Source organism: Ruditapes philippinarum, unplaced genomic scaffold, assembly GCF_026571515.1.
Source record: "Ruditapes philippinarum isolate M1 unplaced genomic scaffold, ASM2657151v2 ctg3617_1_1_1_1, whole genome shotgun sequence".
Taxonomy (NCBI): domain Eukaryota; kingdom Metazoa; phylum Mollusca; class Bivalvia; order Venerida; family Veneridae; genus Ruditapes; species Ruditapes philippinarum.
The window spans coordinates 76,318-103,782 of record NW_026857974.1 but is presented as its reverse complement, the minus strand read 5'-3'; the positions used below and the strand labels follow the sequence as shown (position 1 = coordinate 103,782).

General features: G+C 32.8%; 1 protein-coding gene across 1 annotated transcript; it reads right to left on the bottom strand.

Annotated features, from left to right (window-relative positions):
* Positions 1-1,311: 1,311 nt before the first annotated feature.
* On the bottom strand, positions 1,312-24,575 carry LOC132751639 (DNA polymerase epsilon catalytic subunit A-like; the record flags this gene model as incomplete). Its single annotated transcript, XM_060741839.1, is given in 18 exon segments — positions 1,312-1,458; positions 8,069-8,171; positions 8,943-9,071; positions 11,532-11,639; positions 12,018-12,230; positions 12,475-12,588; positions 13,709-13,780; positions 15,283-15,343; positions 15,778-15,897; positions 16,303-16,388; positions 17,023-17,241; positions 17,536-17,668; positions 17,959-18,027; positions 18,279-18,421; positions 18,633-18,770; positions 19,204-19,284; positions 19,997-20,123; positions 24,417-24,575. Coding segments are annotated over 18 exon segments (2,125 nt in total), but the record flags the coding sequence as incomplete, so codon positions are not given.
* Between the last annotated feature and the right edge of the window lie 2,890 nt (positions 24,576-27,465).

Here is a 27,465-nt window from a genome sequence, read left to right as displayed (position 1 = left end):
TTATACGTTTCTTTGACAAAAACTGATAAATTTTAGAAATTGAAATACCCGTTGAATACATAAAGACGACACCCACCTCATTAAATTTAGATAAAGGTAGTGCTTATTACCTCCTATTTTGCTGAAAACCGTTTACACGCATACCGATAGCATTGTTACTAAATGTTCTCTAAAACTGCCAGGAATAATGTATATATGAAGAAATCATGCTTGAGTATTAAATTCAAAGCGTATTTTTATCCTGTAGGTAAATGCTCTACATTAAGTATGTTTACAGTCATTCCAATAAAAAAAACAAAAAAACACACACACAAAAAGACCAAAACAAACCAAAAAACACACAAGAAACGGAGGTAAGAAAAATATCTCTTGAACTGAAAAACACGATCAAAACCAACGTTATATAACCAAATTTTTGTTCAAATGATAAGCGTACTATGCTTCATAATGATTTACACACTTATTGACTAATAAAATACGCTTAAACGTGCCGTGATTAAGCACAAAAACACACTGCAGTAACAAAAAGTTATCATAAGAACTCCAGGACATATTTTGAGTTATCGCAAGAACTCCGTAACATTTGAAAAATCAGGTATAAATTTATTAGCGGTGGGCTTTATGTTTGCAACTCTCCATAATAATTAGGTAATTAAGTATAGCAACGAAGAAGATCACAAATGAAAAGGTCAATATGTACGAATTAGCAAGTAATTTGGTAATTTTTCTCAAAAACTACCAGATTTTTTTTAAAAAAAGGCGACAAATATGAACTAAAAGATTTTTTCTGAAACAAAATTTTCAATATGTTTAGGGCAAGCTTAATTATCAAAGTTTAATTTAGCACCTCAAACTCCCCATTTAAAGTTAAAAAATAAACCATTTTTACGCGAGTTCTCCAAGTTATATAGAAAAAGTTTTCCACAGAAATCCGTAACGTTTTCCAGGAACTCAGTGACAGTTATCATAAGAACTCCAAACAAGTTATCATAAGAACTCCATCCTTCGTGTAACACTTCCTCCCCCGTGCATGTGTTGATGCTGTATACCAAATATTAAAAGGCTGTGATAAGTGGTTGCTGAGAAAACTGTTACGAAAGTTTTTGCCCCGCCCGCCCGCCGCCCAACATTCACCATACTATAACCAAAAATGACCCATATTGAAGGGTCTTAAAGTCAAAGAAAAATCAGCCTTAACAGAATCTCATTTATACTAAACACAAGTGATGTACTACACCAAAATGAATTGTATATTATAATAATTGATTGCTTTAATAAGGTCTATTCAAAAGCATTCTTCAACCTATGCACCTGCTAATCTTTTTTTTTCAATTTCTGCCTGTTCCAGCTTAGATAGTTCATGAAAAGCTCGAGGAGGCCCTCCTGGTTCCCTTGGCGGAAACTTTTCATTTTCAAGCTGTTGTTGTATACGATGATATTCACTTCTGCTAGCAGGCACTGAAAAGAGAATTCAGTTTTTATATATTTTGTTTCGAGAGAATTTAACTTTATTTTCCTATATATTTTTTTGTAAAAGCCTGAAAGCTCATTACAATTTCCTTAGCAAGTGTTCTGCAAGTAATGTAATAGTTCTGCTTTAACAGTAAATACATAGGTACTCGGGGCCAAAAACCCTTCTTTGAAGAAGCTGAATATCAGCCACTTAACCAATCAACTAGACTCTTCCCCCCCCCCCCCTCAAAATTCCGCAGTCCTATAAAAATACCCTACACAATATAGAGCCAAAATTAACAGAGAAAGGTAAAAAATTAGATGGATTTCTTTACAACACCACCAGGATGACCTGTGCTTCAAATTTAGCAATTATAAACATCTATCTACAGGGGTATGCACATTGATCTTATATATGTGCCTTGTCCCAGCTGACATGATGTAATTTCCCCCTACTTTGCATATTGGTTACATGTACTTTATTACCTTGCAAGTGTTTAATGTGCTTTCGTTGAAAAAACAAAGCTATCACGTTTGTTATTTTTTGTAGAACTTGTGTTAAATCACTTTTGTTAATTTTTATAGAACTTTTGTTAAATGTTTATGTATTTGTACAGATGAGCAGGATTGTTGAAGGCTTCTCTGATAATCTTAATGCTCTGGTGAATGACTAAATGCAAGAAAAATATATTATATAAGAATCAATGACAGCTGTAATTCAGTCCAATGTCAAAAATCAAGCACATTTTAAGCATGTTTACCCATTTTCAAGCACACATCATTTATAACCAATGATAAAGTAACTATAAAACAGTAATAAAACATTTGAAACTTTATTCTCGACTGCTAAACAGCATACATTGAACATTATATGATATTCTAATATGTTTCCATGTAAGGTACAACTAACTAATCCTGCATGAACAGCAAATTTCATCATTATCCATTGATTTAGGTACTAAATTTGATCACTGTTTTTCTATTAATAACTGTCAAATTTTACCAGCACTGTCTTTTAAAGATATACTATGCTCAAATTTGATATCAGGAATTATTGGTAATTGCTACACAGTCTCTTTGTAAATATAAAATAAACATGTTTTGACTTCACACAAAGTAGATATTTCATGTTAAAACTCGACACACTATAGGTGATCACAATATGAATATATATCGTTGTTAAAAAAACTGGCAGTATTTTTTAAGAAAAGCCAGTTTTTACTTCTTCTGTAAAAAAGAACACGCCTTTTAATACATAGTTTATTAATTTGTTTATTCGAATTAGACATATTCGATGGGAATTTCATAGGTTTTAACAAATTTCTTTGATAAAAATATTTTACTCAAAGATGAGCATAGTATATCTTGAATCATTTTCAAGCATATTTGTAGCAAATTTAAGCCCTTTTTAAAGAGAGCAATCAAATTCAAGCATTTTTATTAATGTTCAATCCTTTTTTAAGAAAGGGACTCAAATTTAAACATCTTTTAAGACTTATGCTAAATAAGTTAACTGTCTTTACCTTTTTTGGAACTAATAGATCTAAAAGGGACTATGAATTAACTTTTTTTCATATCAAAGAAAGTCTAGGGCGTTTTTTCCCCCAAATATTATGGATTACTCTTAATTTGTTCACACCCATTAATGAATAAATTAACTTCTTTTATCCTGCCAATGAAACTGTCTCGTTTTCCCCAAATAAGCAAATAGCGCTGTAATTTTCCCCAAGAAAAAGGCTGAGGCCCCATCTCCAAAAATGATGTTTTGGCCCTGGTACTTATGGAAAGCATTGTGATGGAAAAGAAACACTTGATTACATGTCCTGAGCAGAGATCATCTGCTGCTTGTAAGAAATATCAATATGTCTATTTTACTCCTTTTGGCTTCTTGCAGCATATTCATTCTAAAACTCACCAAAGCAGACTGTGATCTGTCAACAAAATAGCAGTTCACAGCCTCTTTGATGGCTTTTAGAGGAAAATTCCTTTTGCCAGTTCTACCCCACATTTCTGTATGATGAAATTGTTTAAACAATAGTGTAATCCTGATGTGCTTCAGAAAGGCTCATCAAAGCAGGCTGTGATCTGAAAAATTATACACCAGTTCACAGCCACTTTGACAGGCGTTTCATTTTTCTCTGCAACTGCTTCCATGTCACCAGGCAGGTAGTATTCCTCATCAATTATGTCTAGAAAAAGCTTTCTCCCATCCTTGGCATCAGTTCATCCTGGAATCATCAGTTCAAAATTGTGATATCCTAGTTTGGTAATTTCAAATTATAAATAAGAAAGAAAATTTGATAACAAATTTCAAGTACTTGTATAAATCATCTGTAGTTAACAACTGCAAACAATTGCTCAAGATATAAAATATTTTTATATTTGAAAATCACTCGAGACTGAATATACAACTATATTATCATGCCGATAAAGAACAAAGCGGTTGATTGGCTGTTTAACAGGCTATCAAAACCAGTTGTAAAACCTTGTCAATTTTTATTATCATAAATTAATCAAAGGTTTAAGTAAGACAGACACAAAAAAACTTTCCAAAACAAAAATTTGCAGTTTTATTGCATTAATCTATAGCGATATATAAATACAAGGGTTGATCAAAAATAAACCGGACTGAGAATGTAAATTGAAAAATTTTCAACCTATCACTTATTGGTATAGATCACACTTAATCGGAAAACAACACCTGTAAACTGATGCTTTATCTAATCTGATAACGTAAAAAGCTTGTCCGTAACAGAGAATTCAAAAACCATGGTAACGCATACCCGGTGCAGTGCGTAAATTCGCCTTGACATCAGGCGCTTAAAGCTGCGTATATTTCAAAATACGCCAAAACGTCATGAACCATATCGTTGACGTTATCAGTAAAAATGACTTCATTTAAACCATTTTTATATTTGCAATCAAAATTTAAACGTTATATGTTAAATGTTCCCGTTAAAACAATGTCGTCGGAATGTCTTAAAAATCGATCAATAAGAAAAATTTGTCAAAAGTAAGGAGAGAAACTGTTTAAAACGTAGAAAAAGATTATGGCTATCAAGGGAAAAGTTTTAGAAAGCCACAGCATATTTTTGATTGGCATAAAGAATTAAGAAAGGGTAATAGAGAAATAGAAAACAAGTAAAGGAGAGACAGAAAAAAGAAATTTTCAAGGACGTTGGTGACGTCAATCGCCAAGACGTTGAAAAATAACAGTCGATTGACTGCGGACATTGTCAACCATGTTCGACAGTAGCTACGGGACGGTGAAGTCAACTCTAAGGATTTTAAAATGATAATAGTTAATGCATTAATTACATATATTGTATTCTTGGTTTACAATTGTATCAATTATTTTCTTATTTTACGCAGTAGTTTTATGGAGAAATTGTGTCAACAATTAGACAGTCACTGTTCAAAATCGGCTATGCGTTTTATTTATTTTAAAATAATGACAATTTTGTTCATAGTTGTATTATTCTTTTATTTTTTTTCTTATGTATGATACATAATCATTCTGCAACATTATTTTACATTATTTGTAATACATAATATAGATTATTGCGTGTGCGATTTTTCCAACAATCAAGTTACAGATGGAAAGAACGGAAGTTACAGGAGCTCTTTATAATAATATATTTTTTTACAATACACTATGATACCCAATTGTACAGAACTATAAATAGGCAGTGGATCCGCCGCATCAACAACATGATTGTACCACGTATAAATTGGCCTACTCCGTGAATGAGTAAAAAGCTGCTCTATTAAGGAAAATACGCTTGTGACGTTGTTAACGTCAATTTCAAAGTTATACCGTGCACCGCATTGCTTTACATGTACATGCCAATGACAGCATAACTTTTTTATTAGTTAATATTTCTTGTTGGTATTTTTTGTACCATTTAGGGGATAGATTCCGATTTATTTTCCGTGTACTTTTATGTTAATTCATTTAACAGGTAAAGAATCATTTACAAAGTCCGGTTATTTTTTTATCATCCCTCGTATAGGCAACATTGAATGAAGTTTTTAATTTTTTGTTGGATATGGATAGAATTTCTTTTAAGTAAACACTAATATTTATCGTAAGATGCACACTACTTACCATCTTTCAGAAAAAGTAAGAGGGCGGATGTTATAGATTTAAGTTGTGCAGTTATTGAAACACAATGAATTTCAGATCAATGTTATCTTCTCTACAGGATAATATCCACTGGACAAAACTTTTTAAAGGGGGACAGGCCATCTGCTCTAAACCACTCAGAACAGAATGTTTTAACCTTTATTAAAAAGTTTGACAAATTCTTGACCTCTAACCAACTGTCCTAAAAACTAATAGGAGTCATCTGCTGGTAATGACTAACAACACAATAATAGGTCATTGGTGTCTTTTACTATGGACAACAGAGGACTCTCAGGGCGGGGACAATGTTGACCCTCGGGCCTATAATTGGAACAATCATGATGCAGGTCTACTATGTTTATGCAAAATATCCAAGACTTGTACTTTCAGACAACATTCTTAAAATTTGCATTCTTTAACCTGTGGCATACTGATGCAACAGACCAAAACCATTTAAACATTTGATGGGGGAACCACCTTAGTTTCAGGAGAAATTGTTTAAAGAAATTGTTGGGAGATCCCAAAACTAAAAAGCTCACCATGAGCATGTTGTGCTCAGGTGAGTTAAATATAAACAAACAAATAAAAGATCTACAACCTGGTGTCCTTCACAATAAAAGGTTGATTGCACTTTCACTTTCCCTTGTTCTCCTCTTAAAGAAATCTTGTGTATTGCCAACAGAAGCTCACCAAAGCAGGCTGTGATCTGCAATATCACATCAGTTCACAAACCTTCTTGATGGCTTCGATTGTCAACATATAATAAATGATTCTCCATCACATCAGAGCTGAACAGACAACTGTTTTTAATCTTGATAACTTCCATATTGTCAAAAACAGTTGATTACTTCTAAAGTGCAGATAGTACACAAACCATGATAATGAATTGCTAAATCCCTCAAAATGTCAAAAATCCACAAACTATTAACTCCTGCATTGCACCATTTCATAAATCTGTTAAATGGTCTCCAAATTGTCAACAGTTCACAAACCCTCTCAATGGTCTCCAAATTGTCAACAGTTCACAAACCCTCTCAATGGTCTCCAAATTGTCAACAGTTCACAAACCCCCTCAATGGTCTCCAAATTGTCAACAGTTCACAAACCCTCTCAATGGTCTCCAAATTGTCAACAGTTCACAAACCCCCTCAATGGTCTCCAAATTGTCAACAGTTCACAAACCCTCTCAATGGTCTCCAAATTGTCAACAGTTCACAAACCCTCTCAATGGTCTCCAAATTGTCAACAGTTCACAAACCCTCTCAATGGTCTCCAAGTTGTCAACAGTTCACTTGCATGAATTCGGAGGCATGCTGCTTTAAGGAATTAAAAGAGGATGCCAGTAATCATAGACTACCATGTCAGTTTATAAATATTATTATCCTGTTGATTCCAAGTGATAAATGTTGGTAACTCTCCTGTGTGTAATGTTGGTAACTCTCCTCTCCTGTGTGTAATGATGGAAACTCTTCTCTCATGTGTGTAATGATGGTAACTCAACACTAGTGTAAAATTGTTAACTCTCCTGTGTGTAATGTTGGTAGCTCTCCACTCCACTCCTAGTGTAATGTTGGTACTCTCCTCTCCTGAAAGTAATGTTGGTACCTCTCCTCTGTGTGTAATGTTTGTAACTCTCCACTATGTGAAATGTTGGTAACTCTCCTCTCCTATGTGTAATGATGGTTACTCCTCTCCTGTGTGTATTGTTGGTAACTCTCCTCTCCTGTGTGTAATGCTGGCAACTCTCCCCTCCTTTGTGTTGATCTGTCTGGACACTTTTAAGAATAGTTACAGGCAGATGCTCACCAAAGCAGACTGTGATTTGAGAATCAACAACAATTCACAGTCACTTTGATTTGCACCTATCCTATTGTCTTAACGAAAATTAAATATTTCAGACATATCTTACTATCGTCAATTTTTGAGTAATTGAAAATTTCCTTGTGTTCATTCTCTTCACATGGTAATGTATAAAAAGCATAAATTGAGGGAATGTTCATGGTGAGAATATCAAAGCAGGCTGTGATCTGAATAAATAATCACATATCACAACCACTTTGACAGTACCGTCACAAACAAGAATTCATCCAAAACAAGACATAAAACACAATCTGTTGCAAACATTTCTTCAAATCACCATTGGAACCATTTTCCTTAGTGCCGAGTTGCATAATTAAAGCTTTCCAAAATTGGTCTTAACTTTGCAAAAAATAATTTCAAGATTACCTGTCCCTTTTGAAATGGTGTTGTATTTTGGTTAAGATGTATACTAAGTTTGAAGTGAATATACCATACCTAGTAGTTTTGATAAAATATACTTTTACAAAAAAAGGTTATTATCACAAATGTAGGTCTTTCATTACAATTACAATTCTTCCATGTTTTTTTAATAAGTAGAGCTAAAAATGAGAAGCTTGAAATTCAATTACTCCTTTTTGTTTGAATAAAACAACACAAATTAAGCTTGAATAGAACACAAATTCAGCCTACTTATTTCTCCCCTCCACATCCATGGCATCTTCCGCTGACATGTAGCTCCTGGTTTGTTAAAATCACATGCTGCACAAGTAGCTTCATCAACAATTGCAGGTGGCTAAAATTAGTAAGAAAAATGTATGTAAATTTTCAGTTCATATTTTTATTAAGAAATTACAATATATAACTTGATGCCCAAGTATGGTATACACTGTTTGGTATCAATGATGCATGACAATTTATTCATTTTTTCATTTGATCTATTCAAGGCAAATATTATTCAGTCATTCTGGAAGACCGTCACAACTACTAAGCTATACAGTAAAAGTTAGGATGGTCTGAAGAATTTTTCCATGTAGTTGGGACAGCCTATCTGGTAAAAATACCAGGTAAGTCAACCTGCTATAATGATATAATCAGACTTACTAAGATTAACGCTGCTCACTTCTAGCATGCATATAGGTAATAAAGGATTCAGAAAAATCATGGTACTTGTGAAAATCTTGAACCTTTTGTCTGTTGCAATGAAATTTCTATTCCTCAGGTCCTTCCTACAAACTGTATTATATATAAACTGGACTGCCAGGTGAAGACAATTATATTTATTCTTCAATATTGAGGATGCAATTATGCTATGGGGCAAATATAATATACATGTTAAGTTTCAAAAGATGCAAGTAATTATGCCAACCATTCACAAGTTCTTTGCATCAGCTGGGAGCTCATGTAGAATGACCTTATAAAATTGATATTGGTAAATATAAAACTGCACTAAAAATAATAACAGTTAACCTAGGAAACACTAAGATTGATCTCTGAGGTGTCAATTTACAGAGACAGCTTTTAACTTGTGTACAGTCAGCTAACAAGAGCTATCAAAGGTAAATACCTGTAATCTATTTGTCAAGATGATATTTGGGTACATAGCTCCTACATCTAAATGATATATAATTGGGTTCTCTAAACGATTTGGACAGTCTCTCAACATTGACAGTCTTTCTATAATATCCGAACAAACCTAAATACAAACAAAAATAGAAAGTTAGCAAGTAAAATGATAATGAATTAAATGAAGTGGTATTCACTAAAACTAAAAGAATATACAGTCGGCATCGTACTTGCGTCCACCTTTATTAAGCGACTTTTTTATTAAGCGGCCGCATAAAATCCCTCCCGATGATTTTTACTATATAATTTAATTCCATTTAACGACGATTTCATATCGCGGCCAGCGGCCACTAAATGTCGGCCCAAATTGACAAAATAAAGTGTTAAAGTATCTATTAAACGGCCGTGACAAATAATCGTCCCTACAGGCATTCTCACCTGTGTAATCAGCGAGTAGGTTTGATGTGTACTAGCAAACAAACAAATATTTTTCATGGTCATTGGTCTTAAAGTATCTTTTAAACGACCGTCACAAATAATTGTCGTTTAAAAACGAATTGAAAAACAATTGCAATCGTTTCAAAATCGGAAAGAAAGAAAGATCGTAATATTAATTGTGACATATTTTGTCAGAGCAATAACGTATCACAACACCGCATTTGCCATGTGCTCAGAGTGACCTCCCTTCCAGAAAATCAAATCGAAAAAGACGTCGGAGCGAGCGAAAAAATTGACAGACAACTAATAAGACCGGATAAATTGAATGAGGAAATCGTGCATGGAATTGAGTCTGAGTAAATAGCAAATGTAATTGTTTGTAGTCGAAACGTAGCGGACTAAACATTACAGAACCGAGTCTTTCATTGCTGATGGTGTAGTTGCTCATCTGATGATTTATAAAATACATGTAGTACTCCGTTAAATATGACCCTTCGACAAAAAAAAATCCTAGATCTCTAAGAACCTTTTTGAATTTGAAATCGGGGTAGTGTGAAAACTAATTGCTGAAAAAATCAAGAAGTTTAAAACTCATTGCATGAAAAATTATCTGGAGCTCTGGAGCCTGATGATTCGAAAGTATGTTCAGCAGGAGATGTGTATGAACATATTAACAATACAAGACAATATGCTTTGTTTCAGGGTCAAAATTACCTGTTGATAGTATTATGAGCATAGATCACATTTGTACACAAATTTCTACTAAAAAACAAATACATATTGATGACTTTTTTAAAATAAGGCATAAATGTAATTATAAAACTGTAATACATACATAATATTGTAGTTTTTGTTTTTATAAAAAAGATGCTATTATATCTATGACTTGTAATATAAAAAAGTCTCGAATTTTCCAGAATTCTATTGAGAGACCACTTTATTAAGAGACCACTTTTTGGCAGTCCCTTGAGTGGTCTCTTAATACAATGTCGACTGTATATTTTCCTTCTTCTAATGTTTATAACTTCATAAGTCAATCTTTTTTCTTTTTTCATCTGCCATATATCAGATTGAAAACAAGAAGTTTGACCTATAGGCTATTCATAGAGATTATGTCACAATATGGCTAGCTTAAATTACTATCTTAATACTTTACATGAATTTTAGTGATATATATTATTACTATGAGCTTGTTGCTAACAGTCTTGCATCTTGTACTTTCAAATTAACAAACATTTAGATTGTTCAGAACCAACTGCTTTCAGAAAGGTCTTCATTTTCTTTGTTTTGTTTTGCTGCTCAGACTTAATCAGACTAAGATTAAATTTTAAGCAAAAAGTAGGGTTTCTTAATCGGACAAAAATCATAATCGATCATCGAAAATAATCGAACAACCTTTTTCGATCAATCTTCGATTATATAATCGAAACATTTATGATAACAAAGTAAATATGTACAATGCACATATCATGCTTTAATATTTATAAGAATTCCATTAATATTCTATATTTTGTGTAAACTACCACTTAATCAACTGAAATAAACTAGTTACTCATACTTATGTTCATCCTGGAGTAAAATATTTTAATCAAATAAATTCATTATATCTATGAAATTATTATGTCTCAATTCCAATAAAGGAATGAATAAGCTATGTATGGGAACAAGAGAAGTTGGTCATTAATAAAAATGCCAGGTTTTTTTAATGACACTATATATTTATATTGTAACCATCTTTAGTTTAGTGTGTAGAATAATTTTATACATATCTTTTTTGTTTGAAGTCAAAACATGTTTATTTAATATTTACAAATAGACAGTGTAGCAATTTTCTAATTTCAAATTTGAGCATAGTATGTCTGTAAACTAGAATGCCTCACTGTCAACTATTAACCTCATGGTCACCAGTATGCTTTCTCATTCATTTTAATGAAAATTATTGGGTAAACCAAAGCTGGCTTTAATTTAAAGTGTTGTTATAATACAGTGAGTCACTTAAGTAACAGCAAGAAGATAAATAACCGATGATCGATTATTGAACTTTGTATTCGATCATCGCTAATCGATCCTATAAACGATCAATTATTGTTTATACTCGATCATCGTTTAATCCCTAGCAAAAAGTTAATTCATAACCAACAAATATACAAACTTCATCAAAATTTGTAACTTGGTCCATAGGTATTTTCTCTTCAACTTCAATGGAAAATTTCATCGTCCCTTCCACTTTGTCAATAAGATTTTGGAAAGCTTCTGGTACCTAAATAAAAACATAACTTTAGTTCAAGAATGAACTGAATCATTGAATAATTAGAGATTCCACTTTAATCAATAATATAGAAAATGTTTTAATTGCTTTCACAAAGAGAAGCATCATTTTTACATGTGCGCTCAATGAATATTTTAAAATTCTTTCATTACTGCCAATTACAAGAATACATCTGTGAACACAGGTAATCTCATTTTAATGGAAGAAAAGAGTAAAAGCAAATAAATGATAGGCAATAACCTTTCAAATTCAGTATTGTATCAATTGCTTAATTAGTTAACATCCTATATGCTTAAAACAAAATGCTGTCAAGCATAAGCCATTCTTATTCATTTAAACAATGCAATAATTCTTGACAAAAATACATACCATCCTAAATCTGCATGGAATATCAGCTCTAAATACACCAGACTCTAAAGCTTCAACATGTCCACCAACATAAGTCTCGGAGTCCAACATATGACCACCTTCTGTCAGTTTATTTAATATTGACTCTTGCTTGTTTGGAAAAACTATGTTTGCATGGTATGCCTGTACCATCAAAAGTGCTTCACAGAGAGTTCCAGAACCTTTTCTCAATACCTACAGGAAATTTATAAATCATATTATCTCTGTATCTTTTTTTAAACATGCCCAGAACAAAATTATGACGGCAATATTCTACAAACAAGTTTTTCTTTTAGAAATTTACTTCCTAAATTAAGTTGTTTTTTTTGTTTGTTTTTTTTTCATGTACAATTTTTGATTAAGTTGGTAAGCTTTCTGAAAATTCAATTCAAATACTTTTTCTATGTTCAAATAATTGACATCAGCTTTAACAAACTACCTCATCTGGTTCCATAGGAATGATAGTACACAGTGCAAAGATGAACGGATGAACATATTCCTGATACAGATAGAATGTTGCTACAGCGTCAGATACAGAGTAGTTGGACAGCACCTGTTGAAATCATTAACAAATATTTCAATTACTTAAACAGTATAACTTGTTACACATGTTCTATTTTTGGCTAAAAAGCAGCACTGACCTACAGCTTCTTATAAAATTACTAGATACACTGAACAAAAGTTCTAACCGATCACCCTGAGTTTTCGCTTATATATGAAAAAGAATAAAACCAATAGATCCGATTTTTATTTTGTTTCGAAGAGAATGAACACATTGAGAATAATAAAGTTATAACATTTTCTATTTAAATAATACTTTATCGATATTTAAAAAAAAATATTGTTATGAACAGCCACTAACCTGTCTGATAGAGACTCCAGCATTCAACATTCCTACTGCTACGGCACGATCCTGCATCGATATTCGTGCCATGTTTTATGTTTTTTCACTTATAAAGTTAACAAGGATTTATGCAATGTAAAATTTAATACTCACCACGCTCTGCACGAACATTTCGTGCCAAAATGTGTAAACTGCGCCCTGTCTCCCGCGTGAGTGCGTGGAACCGTATTAAATTATATTTCTTTCCAGAAATCGGTAGGAAATGACACAAAAATTACCTCTGCAAAATTTCATAAGGATCTATTGACCCGTTATAAAATAATCAAAATTTAAAAAGTGATCGGTTAGAACTTTTGTTAAGTGTACACTAAATAAGGTATCGAGTCTATTACCCAACAGCTGCAAAAATCATTTTTATTTCAATGCGATTTGTATTTTTTTTTTCATATTGGAGGTCATTTTATTAAGCATTAGTTTATACAGAATTTATTTAAGTTTGGTTGTGTAGACAGCCAGAAGCTTCTAATGGACACACTCTCAAATCTATTCCTGGAAGTAACCAATATGATGTGATGTGCAAGTTTCTTGCTCAAGGAAATAGTTAGCAATCCTTATTTTAATAGTCTGATATATATAGTCATTCAAACACACCACAATACCAAGCTTTCAGACATAATCTTTTGGAACTGATTACTCAAAATAAGAACTACAAACCATATTTTACTACATAACAAAGATTTGAAGCAAGCTTATCTTAGGTGGGCAAGTTTTACCTTTAAGGTTTAAAGTGTTAACTATATACAGTTAACAAATGACAAATGAAACACACCTGTGGTTCTTCCGTAGCCATTCGACACATGTCCTCTGGATCAAGTTCAGTTGGGTCATATCTTAACTTTGCCTAAAAAATATACATATCATTTATTATTATGTCTGGTGAGATGAGACAAAATTCTAAGTATATGTCCAGCCAACTTCTGTTAACCCTTTCCCCCATGAGCATATTGTGAAAAATGGCCATTTTCACTGAAAAGCCTCCTGTTACAAGTTCAAACTGCTATGAAACTATGAAAAATGCTTCAATACTAATCAAACTTGGCACAAATGTTGACTGGACCATTGCCTTTGTAACGACATGCTCAGTCTTAAATTTTCTGTTACCATGGCAACGAGGGGACATCTCAAAATTGCCAAAAATCACTTTTTTGCCTCGATTTTTTCCATCAAAATTTAGTTCAAAGTGCTGCAACTTCTCAAGGGATTGAGATAGAGTCAAAGGCTTTTCAGCGTTGGTTACACGTTACCTTATGATCGACCTGGGGTCATTTTAAGCCTCTCACAAGTCCAAAATTTTCTTGGCGATGAGGGGGACTCCGCCCCCCTTCAAACCCCCCAAACAGAAGGGGGCACATCCCCCTTCTGGCAACCCCCTGGTGTAATATTTGGATGGGGGACGGCGCCGAAAAAATGGTCACTTTTTTTAACAACATTTCTCAAACAAAAGACAGTGTTTGGGGCCTAAATAGGGCATTTTTTCACTGTTTGAGGCCTCAAAAAAGGGGGGGGGGGCAAAAAGCCGTCGAAACACGCTTATATAAGGGAAAAGGTTAACAAAAAATGATGAAAAACCTTGGAATCACCAAAAATCTGGTTTTTCCATGTTAACATGTGGTCTATTACCTAATTTTGGTGAAAAATTGTTGTTTTGTAACATTAACAATTTTTTTAGTTAACCCTTTCCCCCATGAGCATATTGTGAAAAATGGCCATTTTCACTGAAAAGCCTCCTGTTACAAGTTCAAACTGCTATGAAACTATGAAAAATGCTTCAATACTTATCAAACTTGGCACAAATGTTGACTGGACCATTGCCTTTGTAACGACATGCTCAGTCTTAAATTTCCTGTTACCATGGCAACGAGGGGACATCTCAAAATTGCCAAAAATCACTTTTTTGCCTCGATTTTTTCCATCAAAATTTAGTTCAAAGTGCTGCAACTTCTCAAGGGATTGAGATAGAGTCAAAGGCTTTTCAGCGTTGGTTACACGTTACCTTATGATCGACCTGGGGTCATTTTAAGCCTCTCACAAGTCCAAAATTTTCTTGGCGATGAGGGGGACTCCGCCCCCCTTCAAACCCCCCAAACAGAAGGGGGCACATCCCCCTTCTGGCAACCCCCTGGTGTAATATTTGGATGGGGGACGGCGCCGAAAAAATGGTCACTTTTTTTAACAACATTTCTCAAATAAAAGACAGTGTTTGGGGCCTAAATAGGGCATTTTTTCACTGTTTGAGGCCTCAAAAAAGGGGGGGGGGGGCAAAAAGCCGTCGAAACACGCTTATATAAGGGAAAAGGTTAATCAAAGAAAGCATATTTGAAAGTTAAGTACAAAATTGTTTACCTTTGCCACTGCTTTTAATCCCTGACTACCTACTGGGAGATAACTGTCTCTTTTCACCCATCTGAAAAAAAAATAAAATAGTTTCTAATTTTTTTATATGTTTATTTCAGTCTCTTTCATATGCATACATATATATACATAAAACATATTAAAATTGATAAAGAAGTACACATGACCATTCTACAATAGAATTATAAGAGACTATGTTTTTTCTCTCTCTTCTTTTCATAAACATATCCAGCAAATGATTTTACCCTAAAGGGCTATAATGGCAAGACAAAAGAAAATCAAGCACCGCTCTAATCTAAATACATTATCAACCAAATTTCAGTGTTAAATGATCTATTCTTAAGCAAGACCTTAAGAGCCCAAAAATTTTTTTTTTCAAAAATTCAGTAAAGTTTTTGCAGAAGCTGGGATTTGACATGATGCTAACTAAACTGAATAAATAACCATTCTAGATCTTAAAAATAAATTAATAGTAAAGATACATACTTGAAACAATCCATGTGAGCTGCTGGCCGAGATTTGAACTCCCCTTGATTATCTTTTGAAAATCCAATCTCTAATGACATATCAAGCCCATGAAATGCTGCTCGAGCTTCAACAAAAGGCCTGGAAGATAATTTTTGAAGATTACTTTCAACATCCATATTTCACATAAATGTAAATGATTTAAATTTAGTAAATCAAATAGCAAAATGAAAGTCCAATTGCTACTCTTTTCTTTTTAGGAATATCTCAGGAACCCGTTGGATGGTCGTAAACAAAATTTTATTATCAGGGTAGCATCTTGAAAGCTGACGGGGAAAAGGCAATATACAAAGCAAGAAAAACATTGCTGCCAAGTGCACTAATTACTACATTCTCATCATGAACTGGCAATATATTATATAGAAAACCTGCTTTGAAAAATAAAATCAATGGCAATAGCTTTCCTTAAAGCTCGGAAAAAATATTTAGTATTATGTTTTTACATCTAGATCATTTTAAATATAAATCTTTAAAGTAAAATTTTACCAGTCAAACATATCTCCATTGTAAGTGGCAATGATATGTGGTTTAACTTCCAATATATGATCGAAGAAACGTTTTAGAAGATTGAACTGAAAGCAGAAATACTATATGCAACAATTGTGTCGTAATGGCTGAAAATCATTCTCATAGTCATAGGTAAAATTATTTCTGGTTTTTCTGAAATGGTATAACTGATCAAGCCCAATGAAAATCGATTCATTATTTCCCAAATTGACACAGGTCAATGCAACAGAGCTTTTACAACAGGGCAGTGATGATCAAGGAACTCATAATGATTTTTAAAGTAAATTTTGAGACCAAAAGATCTCTTAAAGTGGATTGACATATTTTTCAAAATATTTCAAGCATTTATGTCTTTTCTTTCAGTAAACTTAAGACCAGATGTACCATATTGACTCGCTTTATTTGACATTACTTTACCTATCTCAAGTTGTAAACAGACCAGTGGTTTTACTCACAGAATTGGGAAGAGGTCTTAGCCTCTAGAGTTTGGCAGGAATTTAACGCTGAAATTGCTAATTTGGAAAAGTAAAAAAGCTGGTGCAAGTTTAGATATTTGGGAAAATGCTTGATCTTAAAGAAAATTTTGATTTTTTTGCTTTTACAAACATCTAATATACAGGAGAAAAATCACTGCAGACATTTTACTATTTTTAACAGATAAGATGATAATAGAAATACAATAACTTCACAGACTCTTACCTCATCTGATTCATTGAATATGATAAATGGTCCAGGAAACTCAGGCCTTGGAGTATATTCAAAGTCTTCTATATCTTGAGAAATGATTTCTCTATTTGTTATCAAGAATCCTTGTCCATCTATCATATATGATATCATAATTATCTGATCTATTGACGAGTCTGGAAACTTGAGGGGTAGCTTGGTTGTCTCTATGTCAAAGGCAAGTACAATTGGTTCCTGAAATAAATCTGAACTTAATCTCACAGCCACAGGAGTTCTCACTTACACTTGATCAACAGTTAAAGGCTTTCTTTAAAATTTTATATGAATCACTTTGTGCTAAAATGTGCAGTGATTTAAAAACCTAAAACTGATAGAAATTCACATTACATTTCCTCCAATTAAAGTATTTAAGCATTTGGCAGGCTTTCTTGTATTCTGTTAGACCAAAATTTATGCCAGTACTATATGTAAAATCAATTTCAAGTTTACTAGAAAATAATTTCAAATATTCTTGCTGAAAAATCTTACAGGTCTATGTACAAGATCTTCTCTCCTGGTAATTTCTGGTGGCATACTACCCCTCCCTCTTACAGAGTACCAATGACCAACATTTAAACAAAGGTCAATTGAAACTCTAACATGATACGGAACATCATGTTCCCTGAAAAACAAGAGCGAAATAAAACTACATACTATTTGACATAAGCAAAGATTACCTTTCTGAGCAAATCAACTAATCTTGTAAGCCTTAGTAAGGAGATAATGTGCACATTTTTTTTATATAATCAAAATGCATACTTTTTACTATCAAAATATTACACAAGTGAGACAAAAGAAATGAACCAATTTATGTTTCCAGTATTTTTTTCCTTTAATTGGCAGGGAGCATCAAGTTTTATTTAAAACATACATTAGACATCTATACAATGTTTAATTCTCTGAAGTGGTTACCTTATATCTGTGATATTGTCCATCTGATCTATGATTTTTCTAGAGACAGCATCTTCTTCATCCATATAACTGAAGAAAAGAAAATATGTTTTACGAGTCCTTAATTATGACACAGTAATGGACATATGATTCAAAGTAGTGATATTGCTTAGGCATAAACATGAAAACACAAAGAGCTGCAACTCATAACATGTTAAAAAGAAGTAAAACAAATCCAAGTTGGCCAAGGACCAAACAAGCACTTGTTAATTCTTAAAATTCTTCTGTTCCAGTCATTTTTATGGATGTTATTAAAGAACAAAACACATGCCTTTACTAACCTTGTATAGATTTCATTTGATTTGTCTCTTTCTTTATTCTTTCGAACAGCTGAGTGAATCTCACGTTTCACTTTTCCCAGATCATCCACAGTTAGGAAAGACAATTTAAGATATTGCCTCTTCAGGCCTACTAAATGATTTGCCTGAAAGAAAAAAAAAATGTAACAGTCCATCTATTTCAAAGGAAAATGTCCCTACCTGTCTATAATGTTTGCCAATTTTAACAAATTATTTAAATCTATGACATGGAAACAAAAACATATTGAAAGATGTTTAACTTACAACATTTTTACAAAAATATCTAAGCAAAGAGAAAAGTTCAAAGGTCAAGACAAAACTTTCCAAGTTACATACCAGATCTAAATCCTCTTTATTGACAGTTTCCACACTTGTTATCTTTCCAGAAAATTTCTTGGTAAGAAATGAAGCTACCTCCCGCTCAGAACTCTTCTTTGTCAAGACATAGAAATAAGGTCTATACTGAAGTGTGGCCTATAAAGCAAATTTTAAAATCATCATCCACTCTTTAAAGCTCTTCTCAGTATTAAACTGGCAAACACATGGAACACACAAACTTCTATCTCTCCAATACTTTTGTCATTTTTAAGTGTTTTTGCAATTATTATTTGCTTTATAAACATTATTTAAAATATGAAACAGAATTTCAGCATAATCATACATAGTACATACATTAGATAGATGTATTGTTTAACTTTGAATAGGATTATATATTTAAATGTTACATACGAAAACATCCAAGATTGCTCTTGTCAATGAAACGATTATTTAAGTCAATAAGTAACAAAGGAATATGTGTGAAACAAGTTTTGTCAATTTTTCTACTTTAAAAATTGTGAGGCAATTTGAAAAGCAGTCACATAATAATGATCCAATCCAGGAAAATCAAATAATTTCATAATCTTACCTTAAACCTGCCACCATCATCTTGGATAAAGTAATAGTCTACTGCACTGACAAGCCTCTTGTCTTCATCCATTATATCTGCCTAAAATGTTACAATGAAATAATGTAAAAACCCCAAAACTGTAAATTCATTAAATACAAGATTTATATAAGATTTCTACAAGTTTTTATAATTCATTTTTGCAAATCAGACTGGTGTTTCCATTAGTTTCACCCATGCTGAAAATTTCATCTGGCATGGGGATAATAGATGAGTCACATGCTGTACAATGGCACGCTTAGAAGACGTAATTTTACAGTCAGTTATGAATGAAGTGATTTCATACGCTGTTGTAAGAAAATAGTTACTAGTGTAATGACCTAAATTTCCATGGAAAATTGTTTTATTATGGTAGAGTTTAAAATATAATGGAATATGGTAGAATATGCAAGGAAAAATATCGGACATGTTTGCAGTTCGGATAGGAATATCCATATCTCAGGGAACCCCCACATATACCGATCTGAACCACAATATAAGACAGATATATTATTGCAAACATAATTATGAAACAAATTTTTGAACTAAAAAGTAAAAGCTTGTTTAATATTCATAGAAAATAAATCAATATTTTATTTGTCCAACCTTCAAAAATTCTGTTATCAATTTATGTAAGTCAAAATATTGATGATATATCAATATTTTGTTTCTGATAAACTAATCAAGATTATTTAGTTCACAACTACACTTTGAAATTCATTAGCTTGCTTACAATTTAAATCTTAACAACCATATCAAATAATAAAATACATACAGGATGCATATTGATCAACCATCCTACTTTTTCCTGCGGATCTTTGTATCGGTCAAAACCAAATTTTGAATCTATTTCATCATTTATTCTTGCCTTTGACAGACGTTTTTCCGCTGACTCTTCCTTCCTAAAATAAAAACAAACCTCAAAATTTCCAATTAAGTCTTAACTCTTTCACTACATATTTTTAATTTGAAAAGTATTCAACATCAATTTTCATATTTCCTAAAAGATGTTATCGTAAAAAACATTTGGCAAACTATAAAACAGTATTTCTAATTGCTTAACAAAATAAAGAGCAGATTATCCTGTTTATCCACAATAATAGAGGGATGTGCTATTCAATAATCTCAAATGACGAGTAGCAAAAACCTGCAAACTGTGCCTTTTATTTGCAATTTTTAAAAACAATCTGTGGCTTTTTAGAGGAAAATATACATGTAGCATGACAAATCAGAACAAGAGCACCGCTAGGCGGAGCATTATATGCCCGAAAGTACTTAAGCTGTAGGTTGATTAATGCTCGAGTTATTGAGTAAAAACTGTTTTCAGTTTAAAGGTGATAGTAACCTTGATCTTTGACCTTGTGACCCCCAAATCAATAGGTGTCTTCTACCCAATATGGACATTCTCCTATAAAGTTTGAATACTGTGGACCAAATGGAACTTAAGTTATGCTGCGGAAACAATTTTCAGTTTTAGGATAATAGTGACCTTGACCTTTGACTTTGTGACCCCAAGATCAATAGGGGTCTTTGACCCAATAGGGACAATCATCCTATGAAGTTTAAAAACTGAGGGCCAAATTGAACTTAAGTAATGCTCCGGAAACCATTTTCAGTATTATCGTAATAGTGACCTTGACCTTGTGACCCCAAAATCAATTGGGGTCTTCTACCCAATATAGACAATCATCCTATATAGTTTGAATACAGTGGGCCAAATGGAACTTAAGTTTTGCCCTGGAAACCATTTTCAGTATTTAGCTAATAGTGACCTTGACCTTGTGACCCCAAAATCAATAGGGGTCTTCTACCCAATATGGACAATTATCCTATGAAATATGAATACTGTGGGGCAAATGAAACTTAAGTTATGCTCCTGAAACCTTTCAGTTTTCCGGTAATATTGACCTTGACCTTGTGACCAAAAAATCAATAGGAGTCTTCGACCCAATATGGACAATCATCCTATGAAGTTTGAAAACTGTGGGCTAACTGGAACTTAAGTTATGCTCCGGAAACCATTTTCAGTTTTACTGTAATAGTGACCTTGACCTTGTGACCCTAAAATCAATAGGGGTCTTCTACCCAATATGGGTAATCATCCTATGAAGTTTGAATACTGTGGGCCAAATGGAACTTAAGTTATGCGCCGGAAACCAAATTGCTAACGGACGGACGCCAGGGGGAATAACATAATATGCCCGAATTTCTTTCGGGCATATAAAAAGAGGAAACCATTAAACCAAATTCCAACAACTGAGAATGGGTTATCATATACACACAATTTATCAAATTTTTTATTTTCAATTCAACATGCATGGTACATAAGCTCACTGTAGAGACAGATTCCTATCTTTAAGTCAATTAATTTATCAACAAGGTACTGTGAAAATAAGTCAGAGAATAAAAACTTGTAACTTTCTGCCTAGTATTGTTTTTGTGAAATTAAGTGCCATTCATAGCAAACTTACCACCTTAACCTTGGGAGGTAGGACATGGGTGCAACATATCGTCTTTTAGTGCAGGGATTTTTTTGGCTTACTGGTATTTTAGAGTTCTAAAAGCTTTGAAAATAAGGGCTTCTTCACTGTAATAGTGCTTAAATGTTTGAAGATGCCATCCTGGACAGTCATTGTTTGCATTCATTTAATCACTGCAAAATTTCAGTCATGCATTTTTTCCCAATTTTTAACAAATCATTGCTGAAATTCCCAATTCCATGGGTATGGGTCATGTTCCCAAAATCCTGGAAAAAAACCCTGATGTGGCAGGCATTTACGTCCAGTTATTTCTAAATCCTTCAATGCATGACAAAGTGACAGTCTTTAAGATTAAAGAAAGTGAAGTGGGCCGAGGATAAGTCTCTTGATGTGGTAGACATAGATACATGCTAGATTATCTAAAAAGAAAGTGTGACTTTGCCCTTCGCTTTAGGGAAATGGGTCTTAACCACGACAAATCATCATGATCTGGTAGACATTTGTGCCAAATTATTTCAAAATCTTTCAATGCATAAAGTTACTGTCCAGTCATGAATGTTGGGCAAATGGTTGCCTTCAAGCTCAAAGTGTGACCTTCACCATTTAGGTAGTGACATGGGCCTTTAACCAACATGTCACCTGGTTGTGGCACACATTTGTACCAAGCAATTTCAAAATCCTTCACACATGACAAAATTAAAGTCCACACAGGAATGTTTATCTTCAAACTCGCTTCTTGTGAGGATGAGTATCTACTAACTTATTGACCTTGAATAACCTCGAGATAGGGACATGGGTCTTGGATGTGACATGACAACTTGATGCAGTGTTGCATCTAGAATTTCAAAATTATGGGGGATTGTTCCCCACTCAAATGAAAATGTGGGAGGTTTGAAAAAAAATTTGGGGGACATGCACTTACCTAACAATATGAGGTACCGAAAATAATTAATCTATTTTACGTTTAGGCATTTTTGTCAAACAATGTCTTTCATTGAAAGACACTGAATTTTCTTTTTTTCAGTTTTACGTTTATAGGAAAATGCAAAGTCTTTCCCTAACTGGCTAATAAATAGACACACTTCTCGAGTCAATTTGAATTTACTGGTACAGCACACAAAAAGCAACTTATTGCATAAAAACGGAAGCATTTTTCTCTCTCAAAAACTGTTCAAATATGCAAAAATTGCCCATGTTAAGTAGTTTAGTTATCCATTTATTTTAGAAGAAACATAAGACATATTGTGTTGACCCTACATAACGGAAATTCTAGGTTGCTGAGTGACATCACTTGTAAAATGTACTACGAAATTAATCAGATCGAAATTTTTGCTCTTGTGATTTAAGGCACTGACAGAAGCGCGCTATAATAATTTTGTCTAAAAGATTGTAATCATCACTATGCAGTACACACCAATATGAAGGCTGTTTACACGGGATTTTGTAAAGTTGATTAAAAATTTAAAACATTTTTGAGAACGAAAATACAGACTTGTGGTAGGAATATATGAATACCAAGCATTATTTATAACATTTTGTGTGGGCAGTTAGTATTATTTCGCAAGTTTATTGTTTTTCATTTTGCTATGGACTTTTTATAAATAGATATCTTTAGACGTTTAAGTGGATTTGACCAATGAAAAAATAGTTTCAAATCCGCGGTTTACGTCTAAATATTTGGACAAAAATTCAGTGTACGTAAATATTTTGATATAAACTTTGTTATCTTGAACTTTAAGAAACATATGTAGTTCTAATAACATGTAATTTTTGTTTGTTGTTTACACGTCTTCCACTTTTAAAAATTTTATAAATAGAGATCTTTAGACGTTAAAGCGGATTTGACCAATGAAAAAATAGTTTCAAATCCGCGGTTTATAGTACTCCCCGCGGGTACCGCGTCTTTTCCTATTCCGGTGTAAGCAGAAAATTAGTTTCTTTACCCACTGAACGCCACCAAATACTCTTTCCACCATGAAAGTGAAACTGGAAGTGTTCCTTTTTTAATTTGGATAGAAATTGTTAAAAATATTTTCATTTCAAATAAATTTCTGTCATTGATAGAAAAATCCAAAGCTGCCCGCATGTGTTGAAAATACTTCTTTATTTTACCCCATATTTATCAGTTAAACTGATAATTTCATGTTCCGACAAGTAAAGGTCGTCTGCTGAAACTGTAGTGACGTCATATTCTGTTGAAAAAAATTATACTAAAGCCAAAAAGGGCCATCAATTTACATACCACGGTACTATAGTGCTCTCCATTTAAGCTCCCATTCAAAACATGGCGGACTAACCGTAGATGATTCTAATTTAAATCATTGAGTTATTCTATGAATGACATGTGTATTTTAAAGTCAAGATGTGACATTTAAACACAATTTGATAAAATAGTAAATTCAAGTTCTTTTTATGTATACAATTTGCTGGAAATAATAAGAACAGTGGTACCATAGGGGACCATCCTACGTCTAAATATTTGGACAAAAATTCAGTGTACGTAAATATTTTGATTTAAACTTTGTTATCTTGAACTTTAAGAAACATATGTAGTTCTAATAACATGTAATTTTTGTTTGTTGTTTACACGTCTTCCACTTTTAAAAATTTGGCCCAACATTGCGCGTGATTTTTTAAATGATTTTTCTCTCAAAAAGCCCTAGAATGACGAATAGCCAAGAAACGGTTTCTTCAGAACAAATCATTGCATCATACCCTGACAATCCATCATTTTGTTGTTGATCGCTTCTGTATTTACCGCTGTTTTGAAGCACCATAGTTATTTTTTCGTCACGAGGGTCCTTTACTTAGAGCGGCATGCTATTCTGGGGGAATTCGTTTTTGGCGCGAAAAAGATTGAACGTTTCTAATTAAACATTCACCGTACGATTACTTCCAGGGATTTCCTTAAATGCGATAATATCATTATTTTCGCGAAATTACATTTTTTCGTTTTAAAGTTAGATGCGTTTACACAGTACATAACATTAAATAATATAATAATTATGATAATAAACATATTTTTAATTGCAATCTTTTATTGTTGTTTCGATTTCAATTTCAATCATTTGCATATGATTTGCGGAACATATTACAGATCTATACAGTATGGCTATGATCTGAGTTTCCAGTCATCAGCTTTTCCCCATAGGTAGTTCTGGTCCGTACGAAAAACAATACTCTTGATAAAGGTAATTATAGACCAGTAAGTATCACCACCTCTTCTGGTAGGCATGTCTTAGAATGGAGCTTTAAGCCCACTCCCCTTATGACATGTTTAATGTGTACGTTTTGTTTTTAAATATATTATCTATTTCTTAATAGTACAGTAAATTGAATGTTATCTCTAGCATGTCAATATTATAATATATTATTATTCTATAATAAAGCTATATATGTGTATATACCCACACTATTTTATAGTATTACAATTAGTTAAACCTGTAATACCATTTGTCTCTCAAAGATTTTCAATTAATTGCTTCTTTTATTAGTTTTTATGTTAACATGTATGGATGTCGGTCGAAAGCTTTGTGAAATGTTTATATGCATACCGCCAATAAATAAATTATGATTAATTCTGGGACAGGACACTCATAAGATTTCATAGCTTTCTGCCAAATCCCAAATAATATTGTTCATCATATAATGTAAATATATCGAATAAAATATGTTTAAAACAAATTATGATTAGATTTGATATGAAGGGAACAAATCACTTTTTCTGCCTGACACTTCGACCCTCAAAATTTGAACAAGACACTTCAGCTCCCAAAATCAGTAAGTCACTTCAACCCTAAACACTCATTTTTTCTAGATAAAGTATTTCAATAACAAATAAGCCTTTTTCTATGTTAAGTTTCTTTACTTTTAGTAATTTTTGATAAAATATTTAACTCTAGACACGTAATTTTATAACATTTTAGGAAAGTAAAACAAGACTATTTCAATTTTTAAGACTACATTTATAATACAATAAAACTTTATTAAAAGCAATGAATATTTCTAATTACCCTTGATTACACCTCTAAAGGGCATTAAGTGTCTAATGGGGTGAAGTGTCTTCAAAAAATGGCTGGGGTGAACTATTTGTAAATTACTTGCGAATTCATCTACACGTTTAATAGTAGGTGCCGTGTAAGAATAACTGACAAAGTAAGAAGTGTCTACTAGTGTTAATGGTCGATAGGCATATTCATTGGCATATTAATTATTCTTCAGTAAAATACGCATTTTGTTTCATTTTCTAATGGTGTCAATGCAATATGCCTCGGTAAAAGGGAAGATAATTTTCCTATAACAATAACTAAATTACTGAAAAAGTATCTGTAAACTTACTATATAAATTGTTTGTATGTAAGAATTTATAAAGCGGTATTTCACTTCAAATGATTTTAATTATTTTAAACAATGGTTTACTAGTAAAATTTCCTTTTTGACACGAACTTTGTTCTCACTTTCATTTTAATGATAACATTTAGCTATTGGTCAGTAAGTTAATAAGAATAATCATTTTTTTTACAATTACCGTGTACATTTCACGAACCCTAAATGACGTCAGTACGGGCGCCGCCATTTTGAAATGGACGTTACGCCAAGTTACAACTTAAAAAATATATTTAACATTTTGACCATATTACTGACTTTTTGATAAAAAAAGAAAAACATGCCTTGAGATATTGACTTTCGGGTTAATATGACATTGATTTAAATGATTTTCCTATTTTATTTAATAAAAAAGGGAATACTCAAATTTGGTGGGACAGACTATAAGATCAAAGATAATTTTCTGAGGTCAAATTCTCCATAAATCTTGTTTTCATTCAATTCAAGCAATTCTATTATACATTCAAATATTCAGAAATGGATGGCATATACGTACAATATAAATAATATGTACATAAATTAAAAAGTTCTCATTTTTAATATTACTTTCTTTAATAATAAACTCATTACTAGATGGTTATTTTGAATACCTATTGAAGTACAGAATCAACGTTTTCAGTTACTGTTGTGCCTCGGGAAGTTAAGGGGCAACGTTCTGAACAAAGGCATTTTAAAGGTGCAGGAAGGGGTGTTAGTCGAAAGATAGCACTAGCAGGACAAGTAATGCGTTATTGTTAAGATTTGAAAAAATACTGTAATGTAAGTCAGGTAAACTGCACAGAAAGTGATTGTAGAATTATTTAAACCCTTAGTTATCTTTATATAGCATCATGTTTTATGCCAACAAATATGTTTGCTTACTCATGATACTAACACAAATGTATGTGTATTGAGTTTTATTGTTTTATTTATCATTTCAGTGATTAGCCTGTCTCTGCTCTGCCTTGCGCCCTGTCTTGTTTTTGTTTGGTGTCCTCCTGGGCTCATTGTCGCTGGTTCTTGTTGCTGGGTCCTTTGGGCGTTGCGTTCATTGAACGCCGCCTTTCCTTGTTGATCATTTATTATATTTTGTGAGTTTGTGGTAACTGCTGACCAGTCTTTTCCATATTTTATTATGGGGATAACGGCTTTTAAACCCTTTTTGTCTTACTTTTGATTTGATTCAATATTAATTAATTAATCAATTTATTTATTGTTCTCAAAATCTTACCCCACATGACTTATCTCAGTTTTAGGCCAGTTCAAGATCAGCGACTGCCACACAAACATTTCAAACTTTTCAATTTTATTTTGATGCATATACATGTCTATTTATAACGCATATTTTCATGGTTGAGTATATATCAGATTGCTGCTACTGATACTGACGCTCTTTGGG